Below are 16,947 nucleotides of genomic sequence, written 5' to 3'. Positions count from 1 at the left end.
TCGACACGCTCGATGATGCCCGCATCCGAGAGTTTCTGGAGCTCGGCGGTGACGTCGTCGCGTAGGGCGAGGGGCAGGCGGCGTATGGGCTGTATCACCGGATGCACCTCGGGCTTGAGGAGGGGCTGGTGGTTGAAGGCGGTGAGGCAGCCCAAACCGCTGAATAGAGCAGGCCAGCGTTGTTCCCACGGCGAGCCAACAGACAAGATGGCGGATCCAACATTGTCCATGAGGGTGAAACCCAGCTCGCAAAACAAATCAAAACCCATGAGGTTAGAACCCTGGTGAGACACCTGAAAGGTGAATGAGGGGAGGGCCTTAGTCCCGTAACGCACAGTGAAGGCGATTGTGCCCACCATGTCTATTTTGGAGTGCCCATAGCCATCTAGGTCCTCGGCGTTGGCAGTGAGCGTTCGGAGTGGAAAGAGCCGCCGTACCGTGGGAGCGTTCACGAGCGACCTGGAGGCCCCCGTATCCACCAGCAGTGGGAGGCGAACCCCATCCAGCTCAACAGTGCACCACTTAGCCGGTCGGGGGGTGGCAGTCACTGAATGGATGGTCGTCTGTGTGGGCCATCCCGGTGTACCTTGTGGCCGTGGACTGTCTGTTGTGGGGGTAGAGTGGAAGACCCGGGCAAAATGGTTCTGCCTGCCACAGCGCTTACACTGCTGCCCCTTGGCAGGGCAGTTTGGGGCTCGGCTTTGGTGTGATGATGAGCCACAATTACCACAGGCCCGGCGTGTTGTCGTACCCTGGCGTGCAGCAAAGTTCACATCGAGGCCGTCCTCTGGGAAACCGGACTCGGAAGGCTCCGTGGGTTAGTAGCATGGGTCTGGGGGGAAAAGAGCTGGAGGTGGGCGCTAGCTGTGACTTCAAGGCTGCTGCTGACTCGAGCTGGAATGCTAAATCCACAGCTTTAGCTAAAGTTAGGTCGTCTGGCATCATTAACAACATGTCTCTGAGCTTTGAGTTATTAGTGTATTCAGCCAGCTGATCCCGTATCAGTTCGTCTTCCAGCACCCCGAATTTACAGAGGCTGGCTAGTCCCCTCAGATCAGCCACGTAATGGTGGATAGACTCACCCGTCTGCTGCCGACGTTGGCGAAACATTATCCGCCGGAGCATTACATTCTGTGGAGCAGCAAAATGTCCATTGAGCAGTGTCACACAGTCCGCGTATCTCGGAGCGGGTCCGAGAGACCGAAAAATCCGCTGTCCCTCGCTGCCCAGTGAGTGAATCAGCAGGGCTTTTCTTCGTTGGTCACTAGCACCGGCCAACCCGGCGGCTACTATGAATGTCTCGAAGGACTCACACCAGCGAATCCACGGGACCGGTGGATCGCCAGGCAGGGCGAGGAACGGGGGAAGAGGTGAGAGTAGAGAATCCATAATCCTCGTCGCCAATGTTATGATCAATAACTGTCCGCACCTTGGATAACAGTCAACACTTTATTGTCTTCACACATCGCCATCTTGCACTCCAACAACACATTTCAACGGGGTTACCCCACTAACTTCCGGTGCCTCTTAAAGGCGCAGTCCCACATACATAACACACAGTGCCATGGTTGCTATCTGCCTGCCTCCTGTCACAGTCCTATCACTCCTACTGAACACAAGTCAGACTGGGTTGTTAGCTATAGGTCACATCAACATCACAGCTTTCACACGGGACAGAAACAGGAAGTAAGGTGATCATGTGACCGCTTTTGACCGCGTCCTTACCGTAACTTGTTACTGACTAATGTTACGTCAGTCCGTCCAGCAGACGAGAACTTGGGACCTTTTCCTGAAACATTGTTGTCCTGCCCAGATGACATGTAGCTTGGCAGACACCCAGACTGTTCCATAATATATTGCTGACAAATGAGTTCACATGAGTTCTCACTGTGTTATCTCACGCAAAAAAACGCCAGCTTGGTTGATAGTTCAATATCAGTACCTCCACTATATGCAATAACACCTTGATGCAGCACTATGGGCTACATGTTAATAATATGATTCTACAAGGTATGTGATATGATACACTGTATATGCCCTCACGGAAAGAACAAGAGAGAACGAGAGATAGTGTGTGTGTGTGAGTGAGAGAGAGAGTGTGTGTGTGTGAGTGAGAATGTATGTATGTATGTTGACAATGACGTAAGCTTCCCAAATACATTGGAAATCAAACATGAATTCACAGGAAGAAATTATGCTTCTTTAGTCATTTTATTTCTTGTTTCAGTATGTTTCTCACAGCTTTACATAGGATGGTCCATTGCGACAGAAATGTATATTTAAAAAAAAGGTCTTCTTACAAAAACATTTCCAGCCCATGTCCTAAAACATTTCAACAGTGAAGTACACAGGTCAGCAAAACAGTAAAAACAGCAAAAACACTTCTTGCTTCTTCTTGGTGGTGGTCCAATAAAGAGCCCTAACAATGATTTGACTGTAGTGACGTCATCCAACTCATGCCTTCTCATAGGTGCGCACGGACGTGATGTCGTCAAAGGTCAGGGTCTGTGGAGGACGAAAGAAAAATGTGTGAATTATTGAGGACAAGGTTCCTTCTCCACACTCACTGAACACTTTATTAGGAACACTACTAATACTGGGTAGGGCTTTGCTCTCAAAACAACTTCCGTTCTTAGTGGCATTGATTCCACAAGATGTTAGAAACATTCCTTTGAGATTCTGGTCCATGATGACATGATTGCATCATGCAATTCCTGCAGATTTTTCAGGTGCAGTTTCAAGCTGTGAATCACCACATCCCAGAGGTGTTCTATTGGATTCAGATCCGGTGACTGGGAAGGCCACTGAAGAACACTGAACTTTTGCTGTGTGACATGATGTATTATCATGCCAGAAGTAGCCATTAGAAGATTGGTACATTGTGGCCATGAAGGGAGGCACATGGTCAGCAACAATACTCAAATAGGCTGTGGCATTCAAGCAATGATTGATTAGTATTAAAAGGCCCAAAGTGTGGCAAGAAAACATTCCCCATTGCATTCCAACTGGACCCCCAACTGTCATACGTTGATCAAGTACGTGTGCACGCACACGCACACACACATACACACACACATTTACTTTCCCCAGTCACTCTCTCGCTTTCTCTGCATCCTTTCTCTCTCTCTGCATCTTCTCTTTCTCTCTCCCCCCCTCTCTCTCTGCAGCTTCTCTCTCCCCCCCCTCTCTCTCTCTGCAGCTTCTCTCCCACCACCCCCTCTCTCTCTCTCCAGCCTCACCCCATCTTCTCTCTCTCTCCAGCCTCTCTCTCTCTCTCCAGCCTCTCCCCTTCCTTCTCTCTCTCTCTAGCCTCTCCCCCTCCTTCTCTCTCTCTAGCCTCTCTCTCCCCCCCCCTCTCTCTCCAGCTCCCCCCCCCTCTCTTTCTCTCCGGCCTCTCTCCCACCCCCCCTCTCTCTCTCCAGCTCCCCCCCCTCTCTCTCTCCAGCCCCCCCCCCTCTCTCTCTCTCCAGCTCCCCCCCCCTCTCTCTCCAGCCTCCCCCCCCGTCTCTCTCCAGCCTCCCCCCCGTCTCTCTCCAGCCTCCCCCCCTGTCTCTCTCCAGCCTCCCCCCCGTCTCTCTCCAGCCTCCCCCCCTGTCTCTCTCCAGCCTCCCCCCTCTCTCTCCAGCCTCCCCCCCTCTCTCTCCAGCCTCCACCCCCTCTCTCTCCAGCCTCCCCCCTCCCCCCCCCCTCTCTTACCATGACCAGTTTGCCATCCTTAATCTCTCTGACGAACTTGGTCTCCTTGCCGTCCCACTTCTGCACGTGTGCAAGCTTGTCTTCCTCCATGGTAACGGTGGACTGTGAACACAGAGACGTCGTATCAATCAGTGTCTCACCCGGTCACCCAGGGCAACCGCTGTCGACTTCAAAACAATGCTTTAATAAATAAAAAACACCCGACCTGATTTAATCAGTTTTATGATGGTTTTCTTTGATTTATCCTAGCTATTTCTGAGAGAATAGCCCTGTAATTTCAGTAAATGGTCTTACTGTTTGTTACATAATGGCCAAAAATATAATGGCAAAAATATAAGATAGCAGAAATGATAATTTCGGTTAAAAGCGTTAGTCAATATTCATTGATTGACAAACCGGCTGGTTCTACAAAGAACGTGAAACAAAGAGAGACGCAAATGCGCTTCTAGCTGTAACGGTCTTTGTTGCAATATCCTAAACCTGTCAGTGTGAGATAAGCGGTACTCCTTGAATAACGATCCCAGTTTTTTTCGCAGCAGCCTACAAGACATTATAGCCATATGGGCCGAGAGCGACACATACTTTGCAGTTCCTATCGTCGGCGGTCGCCTCGTCGAACTCCTCTCCCAGTTTGAAAGAGATCTCGGTATTCTTGAAGGTGCTCTGGGTCTTCACCACCACCTTGTCCCCGTCCTTCTCAATTACCACGGTGGGTTTGGTCACGTTACCCACCTGCCTGGTGGCGAAACCAACACCTGTCAAAGTAAGAAAGAGATTATTTTATTTTTTTAAACATGATGAAATCCATTCACATCAACGTGAAGCAGAATCACGCAAGTGATCAAAGTTAAAAGTCGCATCGCGTGGGCCTGATCCAAACTGCGTTAAGTCATCAGCTCCATCAATCAGTTAGATCAAATCATCGACCGCAGACCTGTTATTTACTGTTGTTATTATTATTATTATTATTATTATTATTATTATTAGGCCTATTATATACTTACCGAGAGCTTTCATGTACTCGTCGAAGTTCTCACTGTCGACCAGTTTCCAGGTGGCACAAAAGGCGTCAACCATGTTGAAGGTTTGAGAGAGAGAGAGAAGTGAGGTAAAGTTGGTACGGGAGATGGCGCGAGCGTTTGGGAGTTCCTCGGTGCGCCCGCATGCTTTTATTAATCCGCGCCTCATTAAATATGCGCGTCTAAGGGGCGGAGCCACACATCCCATTGGCTCATCCGACATTCCGTATCGTACGATTGGTGCTGAGAACGTGTAGCCTTAATTCTATAGCTTTAAACTCTTACAGTAAAACAGTTTGGATACGAATTAGGAAACCCATGACACAGTATTGGTATTAAATGCAACATATCACACAACATAATCTGTGCCATGATGGATTAGCCTAGTTCATAGTGTTCTCTTCTGGTAATATAATTCTATCTAGGCTTGTTCTAAATTAGTACCCCCGATAGCCCACTTCACGGGACCTAATGACAGACAGTGGATGGAATGCGTCATGTGTGGGACTGGGGGGAACCGCTCATCCAGAAAGCGAGTTTGTTTGACAGTTCTTTGTCATTAACAGAATTAATCCACTAACAGTCCCGTGGGCTTTCTGCATCGTAGACACGGTAATGACTATGGCTCACTGCTGTGTTCAAGTTCAATTGTATTCGTTTCAGGCAAAGTAAACTCACATCCTTGATTCGCCTGGTATTCTAATCTGAGGGGATTAGCTAAATCAGAGGGGAAACTTGTAATGCAGGATTTGGTTGGCTGGGGTTTTAGTCATTCAGGACTGCATGAAATCAGGTTTGGGAAGATAGCTGAGACATTTGCATTTAAGTCATTTAGCATACGCTTTTATACAAAGAGACTTACAATAACTACATTTGTCTTATTACTTTCAATTTCTGGTAATGTAGGGTATTAGTAGATATGTGATGATGATTAATCCGCTTAGTGTGTGTGTGTGTGGAGACTTGTTTCGCTCAGCCTTGACAACTCCCTAATATCCATGATGCACATTTGGTGCTCTGTGTTTTAAGAGATTTGAAAATGTAAGCAGTGCGGTAATTAATAGACCATGAGTAATTAATCACTTTAGACTTCAATTAATCGACCCAAATAATTGTCCATAATTATAGGAACTCTTGTCTCCCACGATTAGTCATCATGTCAACAACAAGCACAGCCTATAAAGACTGCACTCCGTTTTTCATTAGACTTATTTCATATCAGTGTTGAAAAGGGGACAACTGTACAGTCATGTTGGTGTGGAGAAGAGTGTAAATAGCGCCCCCTTCTGGTCAGAAATAGTCAGTGCTGCACAAGGAGAGAAATAAACTACCCCAAAAAAATCTAAGAACATTATTTATTCTTTATTTACAGCATTATTGTAGTCTGTGATTCCTGGCGTACAACACACAACAGGTTACGTTTCTGGTCAAGATTATCTCTGGTAACTGTTTATCGCGACTGATGGGGACAATAATTGACCATTACGTCTCACATACAACGTAATCACCATTTCTACCACAATGATTACACAACATCGGCTGGTATTGGTTTGACTGTTCAGTGAGTTGCCTCTTTAAGGAAAGAACAGACAGACAGACAGACACGGACAGAAGGCTCGACACGAGGCCTAATGATGTCATAGCGTCGTCAGAAGAATATCCACAACAATTGCAGAAATATACATAGAGCATTGTGTTTATTATATGCCGTGGACATTGAAATGCGTCTTTACAGGGTGGTAAATATAATGTAAAACTCTATTTACAGACTGAAAATACATATATTTATATTTTCTCAAAAACATTTTTTTACTTCTAATAACTGGGTTGTTATTCATATACATTTAAACAGTAAAAAACACACAAGGTAGAGGTGTCACAGTAGCAGACTAAGAAAACCACACGTAATAAGATAGAAATTGTACTTACATCACCAAATGGAATGTTTTATACTTTAGTTTGTGCAAAAAGAGACATTCCTGCCACTACTGAATGTAGACATTCTGAGAAAAAAACGCTTTTGTTGTGGAACCGTTCATTTATCTACAACAAGCTCCTCTTTTACTCAGATATGAAATGACTTTTTCTTCAAGGTCAAGGTAGATGCTAAGTGGGATCCTTGTGAAGACCCTAACCATAACCCTAACCATAACCCTTCCCTTAACCCTAACCCTTATCTAACCATAACCCTAACCCTTATCTAACCATAACCCTAACATTTTTCTAACCATAACCCTTTCCTTAACCCTAACCATAACCCTTACCAGAACTCTTTTAAATCTCATCTTCAGTGGGGTGATGTCAAGATGATGAGTCCCAAGGGTCCCGTTTAGCATCTACCTTCATGTCCAAACGTCCTCGTTAACCCTTTCCCCATCACCGTCGCCAGGGTTACTGCATAATGCTAATGTGAACAGGACAGATGCAGGTTCATTATCCACACATGGAATGAATAATGGGTATTGCAGTCTTCTTGAATACCATTAAACCTAGAAAAAAGAAAAAAGAAATTCCTCTAATTCCTCTCCCGCTGTTTCTGTTTACCCAAACATCATCATCATCATCATCATCATCATCATCATCACCATCTTCATCAATACCATCGTCTTCCTCCTCCTCTGGTTCTCTCTGGGTGTTTGGATCGTAGGTATCCTGATGTTGCATAGCGGTGCGTGATGGGAACAATAGTCTGGTGCATGATGGGAACAGTAGTCTGGTCAACGGGGAGGACTGTGGTTCTGAGGAGAAGCAGCCAGCCCATGGTTCCCCTCTTCGCCCACCCATCCGTCAGGGATCTAGAACCACGGTTCCGTCTCTCTCCGCTCCCCCTCCTCAGTCAGCCAGCCCTCCAGAGAACCCTGGTTCCACTACGTCCCCTCCGCCTTGTCCTGCCCGTCCGCGGGGGTCTTTGGGGGGCTAGAGGAGGACGACTCCTCCCCTCCTTCTCCACCCGCATCTGACCAGAGACACAGAGAGATCATTAGTTATGTGTAAATATATACACAATATAAATACTTCTATAGTAATCTATTACTTACTACTTAATACTAGTAATCTATAACTTGTTTTTGTATTCTAGTGTTGTGTAGTCTTGTCTAGGCTACACAACCCTACTCTACCCAACCCCTTCTGAGCTGATCTCCATAAGAGATGAGAGTGTGTGTTAGCAACATAGATAGATAGTTAAACAGATAAACAGATAGGTAGACTAGACAGACAGACAGACAGATAGATAGATAGACAGATAGATAATTAGTCCAGATATGTGTACATTATACACAATATAAATACATTACTTAGTATTGTATTCTAGTCTAGTCTTGTCTAGGCTACACAACCCTACTCTACCCAACCCCTTTTGAGCTGATCTTCATAAGAGATGAGAGTGTGTGTTAGCAACATAGATAGATAGATAGATAGATAGATAGATAGATAGATGTGGAGATGTGTGTGTGTGTGTGTGTGTGTATGTGCGTGTGCGTGTGTGTCTACAGGGCTCTACAGTGCGACCATTTCACTCGCAATTGCGACTAAAAATAAATCTGTGCGACTAGAGAAATAAATTCACGAGCACACTGTGCGAGTAAAGATTTATTTATTTATTTTTATTCTAAAAATAAATCTGTGCGAACCGGGAAAATAATTCACGAGTGAAAGATTTCAGCTTTCTCACTCTCTGCATGCGTACTGACAACAACAACATTCATTCATCTCTGTCCCACTTATATCCCGTCATATCACCCGCTAAGCAGCCTGGGTGATTGAGTCAACACACGCCGTGAATTCTGAATACTTTGCTCGCTAACGAGCGGTCACTACACTACAATATATATATTTTTTAAACTACAAGTCCCACATTCCACAAGCCACAATCCGATTCCGCCAACCACAGTACAGCTCTCTGTGATAACGTGTGGTGTGAACTTTCCCTGAGAAGAACACGGCTGCGCTATCGAAAGTTTGACTCAAAATGAAGAAAATGAAGCCCATTCATTTGTATTTTGCGAGTCAAAGAAACAAAGAAAAAGAGGAATCCGGTGAGGGCCCAAGTAATTCGCAAGCTGGTTCAACTAACGAGAGAGATGAGCCTGGAGGGGCCTTCTGTCGAGGACTTCGATCCCACTCCTGCCGTGGACCGCTGGCTGACCTCTAAGCATGCCAGACGGCCAACATACAAAAGCATATGGACAACTGATATCCTCTGCGTCTAATAGGGCTGTAGGCATGGGCCAATGTGTGATTTTGGTGCAAAAATTGCAAAATCACTAATAAAAATGTGTTATTATAAAATGTTTCACTGTGCTCCTAAATGTCTTTGTGTGCCCGTAAATGTTTTCATTTAGGAGCACATGTGCTCCTAGTGAAAAAGGTTAGCGTAGAGCCCTGGTCTATAATATGAGGACCCATAGAATCTAGGTGTGTACAGTGTGCGGGAGCCACTAGTCAGGTCTGGCATGAGGTGATGTCATGGGACGGCGGAATAAAGAATCGCTGTCCTCACGTCCAAACATAACACACACTCCACACTCTGTTAGGATGCATTTACTGTACAAGAGAGAGAGAGTGGGGAGGGGGAGAAGGGGAGAGGGAGAGAAGGAGAGAGTAGGGGGAGAGAGAGTAGGGAGAGGGAGAAGGGGAGAGGGAGAGAAGGAGAGAGTGGGGAGAGAGAGAGAGGGAGTGGGGAGAGGGAGAGAGTTGGGAGAGGGAGAAGGGGAGAGGGAGAGAAGGAGAGTAGGGAGAGAGAGGGAAAGGGAGTGGGGAGAGGGAGAAAGTGGGGAGAGGGAGAGAAGGAGAGAGGGGGGGAGTGGGGAGAGAGAGAGGGAGTGGGGAGAGGGAGAAGGGGAGAGGGAGAGAAGGAGAGGGAGAAAGTGGGGAGAGGGAGAGAAGGAGAGAGTGGGGAGAGAGAGAGAGAGGGATTGGGGAGAGGGAGAGTCGGGAGAGGGAGAAGGGGAGAGGGAGAGAGTGCGGAGAGAGAGAGAGAGAGCGGGAGAAGGGGAGAGCGAGAGAGCGGGAGAAGGGGAGAGCGAGAGGAAGAGATAAAAAAAGATAGAAGGAGAGAGTGGGGAGAGAGAGAGAGAGGGAGAAGGGGAGAAGGAGAGAAACGGGAAAGGGAGAGAGAGAGAAGGAGAGAGTGGGGAGAGTGAGAGAAAGAGAGGAGACAGTGGGGAGAGTGAGAAGGGGAGAGGGAGAGGAAGAGAGAAAGAGAGAAGGAGAGATGGGGGAGAGAGAGAGAGAGAAGGAGAGAGTGAGGAGAGAGAGTGGGGAGAGAGAGGGAGGGGAAGAGAAGAGAGAGAGGGAGAAGGGGAGAGGGAGAGAAGGAGAGAGAGAGGGAAGGAGAGAGAGAGGGAAGGAGAGAGAGAGGGAAGGAGAGAGAGAGGGAAGGAGAGAGGGAGAGAAGGAGAGAGGGAGAGAAGGAGAGAGGGAAGAAGAGAGAGAGGGAAGGAGAGAGGCTACACTTCCATCCCCACAGCGAGAGACTAAAGCATCCCCTCTATGACAGCCTCCAACACCCAGCCTCCACCCTCTAGCCTCCAACACCCAACCTCCACCCTCCAGCCTCCACCCTCTAGCCTCCAACACCCAACCTCCACCCTCTAGCCTCCACCGTCTAGCCTCCAACACCCAGCCTCCACCCTCTAGCCTCTAGCCTCCAACACCCAGCCTCCACCCTCTAGCCTCTAGCCTCCAACACCCAACCTCCACCCTCTAGCCTCCACCCTCTAGCCTCCAACACCCAGCCTCCACCCTCTAGCCTCCACCCTCTAGCCTCACTAGCCTCCACCCTCTAGACTCCACCCTCTAGCCTCCAGCCTCTCTAGCCTCCAACCTCCAACACCCAGCCTCCACCCTCTAGCATCCACCCTCTAGCCTCCATCCTCTAGCCTCCACTCTCTAGCCTCCACCCTCTAGCCTCCACCCTCTAGCCTCCACCCTCCAACTTCCAGCCTCCAACACCCAGCCTCCAGCCTCGACCCTCCAGCTCCCAGCCTCCAAATCGAGTCTTCTGTCCCTCTCTCTCCACTCCTCTCCACTCCTCTCCTCTCCTCTTGTCTTCTCTCTTCTCCTCTCCTCTCCTCTCCTCTCCTCTCCTCTCGTCTTGTCTTGTCTTCTCTCTTCTCCTCTCCTCTCCTCTCCTCTTGTCTTCTCTCTTCTCCACTCCTCTCCTCTCCTCTCCTCTCCTCTCCTCTCCTCTCCTCTCCAGACAGTCCTGACTAATGGATGGATTAAGGCAGACCTGACTAATGGATGGATTAAGACAGACCTGACTAATGGATGGATTAAGACAGACCTGACTAATGGATGGATTAAAGCAGACCTGACTAATGGATGGATTAAGGCAGACCTGACTAATGGATGGATTAAGGCAGACCTGACTAATGGATGGATTAAGGCAGACCTGACTAATGGATGGATTAAGGCAGACCTGACTAATGGATGGACGAGGCAGAACGGATGGTCTGATGTACGGTTGATAATAATGATGGATCATGAACACACACACACAGACACACATACACACAGACACACACATACACACACACACACACACAGAGACAGTCAGTGGTGTGTGTATGACAGATTCCTGAGTGCTGCTCCATACCCACACCATCATACTAGATCCAGTCATGCAGACTGATACTCATGTGTGTGTGTGTGTGCACGCGTGTGCGCTCGTCTGTATGCATGTTTGTGTGTGTGCGTGTGTACGCGTGTGCGCTCGTCTGTATGCATGTTTGTGTGTGTGTGTGTGTGTGTGTGTATGTACCTCCTACTGTGAGCTCTGCCAGTTTGTCGGGCAGCTCGGCGGCGTCGGCCCCGATGTCCGGCATGGCGTTACGGCGGCCGGTCCGCCCGGTCGACGCGAAGTCGGTGACGACAGCCTCCACATCAGTCATGTCTGCTGCCTCTCATAGCCTCATAGTCTGGAATAGAACAGGAATAACATCAGTCATGTCTGCTGCCTCTCATAGCCCCATAGTCTGCATAGGACACACAGGAATAACATCATAGTCTGCAACAGGACACACAGGAATAACATCATAGTCTGGAATAGGACTAGGATAGGACAAACAGGAGTTAACCCCCTCCCTAGTGTGGAATAGGACAGACGTCTATCTACCAATCTAACGTCCTCCACCTCCCCTCCACCTCCCCTCCACCCTCCTGGACAGTTTCTCCACTGTTGATAAACACTTTTTAAAAATTTTAAAGTATTCATTCCTTTAAGTGACGGACAGATAACTCACTTACTTAGACAAATATATTTGTTTAAACGCGTCTGCTAAATGCCCAAAAGAATAAAGGTAAATGTCATAGCTTCTCTCTCTCTCTCTCTCTCTCTCTCTCTCTCTCTCTCTCTCTCTCTCTCTCTCTCTCTCTCTCTCTCTCTCTCTCTCTCTCTCTCTCTCTCTCTCTCTCTCTCTCTCTCTCTCTCTCTCTCTCTCTCTCTCTCTCTCTCTCTCTCTCTCTCTCTCTCTCTCTCTCTCTCTCTCTCTCTCTCTCTCTCTCTCTCTCTCTCTCTCTCTCTCTCTCTCTCTCTCTCTCTCTCTCTCTCTCTCTCTCTCTCTCTCTCTCTCTCTCTCTCTCTCTCCCCAGGGGCTGTCCCCATCACCACCCTGGAACCAGAGGCTGAAACAGAGGCTGAACCAGAGGCTGAAACAGAGGCTGAAACAGAGGCTGTCCCCATCACCTGACTGGAGGAGAACTCACGTTAACACCCTCTGGAAAGGAGGTTCTAGGTAACACCAAAACAGGGTTAAAAATGTGTCCTTGTGTTGGGGAGGAACGCTATGGAACCCATCCCAACGTTCCAACACCATTCCTCATTCCATCACAGGCATCACAATGAGGCCCCCGTCCACCAATTTCTACCTCCCCCGGCCTCCCCTGACTGTCTCATCTCTATAGAGACAGTATCTCCGCTAAGCTCCGTAAGGTCGCTACTCTGTTACCTTGGCGTAACGGTTATTGACCGGTCAGCAGCATTGCATCACAGGCCATCGCATTCAGATGGATAGCCCACCTCCCTGGGGCTGCCCCCCCCCTCTCTGTCTCTCTCTCTCTCTCTCTCTCTCTCTCTCTCTCTCTCTCTCTCTGTCTCTGTCTCTCTCTCTGTCTCTCTCTCTCTCTCCCTCTCTGTCTGTCCCTCTCCTGGGGCTGGCCATCCCTCTCTGTCTGGGGTAATTACAGCTCTGTGGCTCGGCGCTCCATTAGGCAATGCCTGGAATGTATTTTTTTTACGGTCGTATTTGCAACCGTGTCGGCGACCCGGTGCCGTGGCGATGGTGGTTTCAGATGGTTTTAGAGACAGCACGCACGCAGCGCTATCTCTGAACTGCAGTGACACTGACGGAACACAACGATGGCGGCGCTACGCCCGAGAGCAGCCGGCCACTTTCTACCCAGGGCCGCTTTAAGGGGGGGCTAGCTGGGGCGGTGGCACAGGGCCTCGCGCTTTTTTTTTTTGTATCCTGGCTGGCGAGGCCCTCCAAAGCGCCAGGCAAGGGACCATATTATTATTTTTGCCTTTAATACATTTCTAAATGTTCACACATGTGATAATCATAGTCAATCATATATCTAAAATCTAGCATACTATAGACTGTGAGGACAGGGAGATTCTTAGCAACAGAAAAAAAAAAAAAAGAGTAATTTCCCCCTATGACACCTTGACCTTACGTGAAACGTGAATTTTGGGCGCGCGTTGACACTTGTTGTGCATAGTGACTGCTTAGTGCAACGTACAAAATGTCGAGGGAACGAGACCGAGGAAGAAAATTTGAATCGGGTGCTGAAAAAATAAATAAAAATAAAAGAAAGGAAGGCTTCAGGGCCTCGCTTAGAGGTTCGTTCGAAAAATTTCTAAAAACAAGTGAGGCTCCCGTTAGCACCGAAGAAGCTAACGTTACTGCTAGTACTAGCAATGCTAGTAGTAGCACGGCACAGCCCCCCCTGAGAGGCAAAGATGATGTCTCGGAGGTGGAGGAGGACAACTGCTACACCGGCAGCAGTGGGGCTGCCCAGCTCCAGGTGATGATGGTCAGGAGGGCTGCCCAGCCCCAGGTGATGATGTTCAGGAGTGGCGAAGTAGAGGATACGGAGGCGGAAGATGGAGCTACTCAGAGCAGCAGCAGCAGGGCTGAGTGATGGAACGCAAGACGAGCCTATGGTGTCAGATGTCATGTATGATGATCCTGGTAATTGGCCGGTACATATGGACTCTACAGTTACAGATGTGATCATTAGAAGCGGTCCCCCAAAGATGAAACCTGGATTTAGTTATCCTAAAAATAATGAGAACAGAAACTTTAGTGAAACTTTATTTCTCCGAAAACTACCAAATGGGGTAAAAATAGAAAGAAAGTGGCTTGTGTACTCTCAAAAACGGGACATGTCTTTTTGCTTTTGCTGTAAGCTTTTCAACATAAAGGATAGGCCTACATCACAACTAGTTGATAAAGGGAGCAACGATTGGCGTCATTTAAGTGACAAGTTGAAATCACACGAAACTTCCCCAGAGCATCTTTCAAATGTGTGCAAATGGATAGAAGCAACGAAAAGACTTGAGACTAATACGGGCATAGATGCGCTGCAACAGAAGGAAATGGAGAGGGAGAAAGCGCATTGGCAGGCCGTGTTAACCCGTATTGTCGCAGCCGTTCAATATCTGGCAGAACATAATCTGGCATTTAGAGCAGGGCCGCCCCTAGGCATAGGCGAACTAGGCGGTCAAATGCCCCACACACAAAAAAAAAAGAAGGTTTTGGGGTGGGGCATTTGGCGCCCCCCGGGCATTTTTATGTGTACCTTGTTTTCTGATTGCACTATTAATGTTTGAATATGTTAATTTGTACCTTGTTTTCTGATTTCTGATTGCACTATTAATGTTTGAATATGTTAATTTGTACCTTGTTTTCTGATTTCTGATTGCACTATTAATGTTTGAATACGTTTATTTGTACCTTGTTTTCTGATTTCTGTAAAAAAAATATAAAAGACAAATTGTCTTGAAACCATTGTTGTCCATATTTTACTGTTGAGTGTGTGGGTGGTGATGAGGCAGTACTGGTGGCTTAATGTGGTTGTGGTGGGGGTGGCGCCCCTAAACAATTGTTTTTTGGGGGGGGGATAGTAGCGCCCCTAAAAAATGGGTGGCGCCCCTAAATATTTGTTTTAGGGGGGGGGGGCATCAAATCATACTCTCGCCTAGGGCACCTGAATGCCTAGGGGCGGCCCTGATTTAGAGGAACCAGTAATAAGATCAACGAGGAAAACAATGGTAACTTTTTAGGCCTTATAGAAATGATAGCGAAATTTGACCCAACCATGCAAGAGCATCTCAGACGGATACAAAGTAAAGACACCCATCAACATTATCTGGGGTCTAATATTCAGAACGAAATCATTGGTATCCTGGCTTCAAACGTGAAAAACTCCATCCTAAATGACACGAAGACTGCGAAGTATTTTTCGATTATTCTCGACTGCACTCCAGATATGAGCCATCAAGAGCAGATGTCGCTTGTACTGCGTTTTGTGAATATGAACTCCCTTGAGGTGAGGTGAGCATCGAGGAACATTTTGTTGGTTTTATTGAGACAAGTGATCAGACTGGAAAAGGACTGACAGATTCTATTCTCGCTGAACTGGTGCGGCTTGGTCTCGATATCAGCGACTGTAGAGGACAAGGGTACGATAATGGTTCGAATATGAAAGGACAGCAGCAAGGCGTGCAGGCTCGCATACTCCGTCTGAATCCCCGTGCCTACTTCATGCCATGCGGTTGTCACAGCCTGAATCTGATGTTGGGAGACATGGCAAAATGTTGCCCAAAAGCAATGACTTTCTTTGGTGTTGTACATTCGCAGGGTTTCCGTTAACCGGTAATTACCGGTCTTTGTCCGGTAAAATGTGTTGAAGTCCGACAAATTGAAATCTCTTCGGTCATAATGTCCGGTGAAAATAATTCCCTCTAAGCACAATTTGAATACAATTCGCTAAAGTTCACATTCTGATTCCTTCTATATTTAAAAAAGACGAATATATAGGGTATCTATTTCTTGGCAGGGTTGCCAGATGGGATTGACAATACCGCCTAACTAACCAGTCTATTACCGCTAAACCCAGTAGCCCATTCGGCGATAACCCGGCCCATCTGGCAACCCTGCGCAGCGGGCCACCATAATAATAACTTGTATTTGTATAGGCTAGCGCTTTTAACCTGCAAACGTTGCAGTTCAAAGTGCACCATAGCGAGCGAGAGTTAAAACATGGCAAGACAAAGTAAGCTTAACAATTACTTCATGAAACCAAGCTACAATGAGTCTGAGGAGAAGTCTGACTGTAAAGAGATGGAGGCGGCTCGACGGTTCCGAGTTAAATGGAAAGAAAATTTCCCCTGGCTGCGTTTAGATGGGGAAGGAAAATGTTCTGCTCACCGTGCAAAAAATCGGGGAGGAATAATGGATTCACGAGAGGAGAAACGAATATGAGAATGTCTCACTGATCACAGTCGGTGCAGTGAGCACATATCGGCGGTCAGTTTGAGGCAACAGCAAAGGCCACTGTGAGCAGGTTAATGAAACGGCTAACAATAAGCTGCACTCTCAGCTACAAGTTGCATTTCACATGGCAAAAAATGTCATCGCATGTCATCAGTATGTGGGACTGACTGAGCTACTGAAAGCAGTTAAGGCTCCAGATTGTGTCTTGAGTGAGGGCATTTAGCGCCACAGCGACTCCGTTGACATTGTGGCGCGCGTTCAGCGCTGGACATGGCATAGCGCGCATGCGAATCATGAAAGCCTATATTATATTTATTATATAGCTCGCATCTAATCGTATCGGATGAGAAATAGACATTAAACGGCATATATAGGCTACACAACAGCTAATCACCGCGACAAACAGCTATATTATATTTGAATATGATGACCGGAATATCTCACGTTTGTCCGGTAAATTGAAATCTTCCCGGACACGTTGACCGGCACAAATTGTTTCTAACGGAAACCCTGGTACAACGTATATACACACTATTTGCCGCTTCAATTAAACGTTGGGAAATATTGAAAGCAAATGCTCCATCTCTCACTGTTAAACCGCTATCTGAGACGAGATGGGAATGCCGGATAGAGTGTGTGAAAGCAATCCGCTACCAAACAAATAATATTAAGGATTTGCTTGAAGTGGCAGAGAGCAGTAATGACCTTAAAGTTAAAAGTGAGGCCCT

The 16,947-nt window shown here is 47.4% G+C and overlaps 2 protein-coding genes across 2 annotated transcripts in view; both read right to left on the bottom strand.

The window, feature by feature from the left end:
* Positions 1–2,454: 2,454 nt before the first annotated feature.
* LOC308160395 (fatty acid-binding protein, brain-like) lies at positions 2,455–4,806 on the bottom strand (the record flags this gene model as incomplete). Its single annotated transcript, XM_080534310.1, has 4 exons — positions 4,701–4,806; positions 4,279–4,451; positions 3,697–3,798; positions 2,455–2,505 (listed from the first exon to the last, which is right to left on the bottom strand). The coding sequence occupies exons 1-4, from the start codon at positions 4,771–4,773 to the stop codon at positions 2,455–2,457; spliced, it is 399 nt and encodes a 132-aa protein (XP_080390436.1). The 5' UTR covers positions 4,774–4,806.
* A 2,755-nt stretch (positions 4,807–7,561) lies between these two features.
* pkib (protein kinase (cAMP-dependent, catalytic) inhibitor beta) overlaps positions 7,562–16,947 on the bottom strand; it is a 63,415-nt gene continuing 54,029 nt past the window's right edge. Inside the window, exons 2-3 of the mRNA XM_080533238.1 lie at positions 11,482–11,638; positions 7,562–7,671 (exon numbers count right to left, since the gene is read on the bottom strand). Coding sequence (XP_080389364.1) covers positions 7,583–7,671; positions 11,482–11,611 — 219 coding nt within the window. The 5' untranslated portion in view covers positions 11,612–11,638 and the 3' untranslated portion in view covers positions 7,562–7,582. The remainder of the gene's footprint in view (positions 7,672–11,481; positions 11,639–16,947) is intronic.

This window comes from Nansenia antarctica (assembly GCF_963989245.1).
Source record: "Nansenia antarctica genome assembly, chromosome: 6".
Classification (NCBI taxonomy): Eukaryota; Metazoa; Chordata; class Actinopteri; order Argentiniformes; family Microstomatidae; genus Nansenia; species Nansenia antarctica.
The sequence above is the reverse complement of the archived record's forward strand: the minus strand, read 5'-3'. Positions and strand labels throughout refer to the sequence as shown.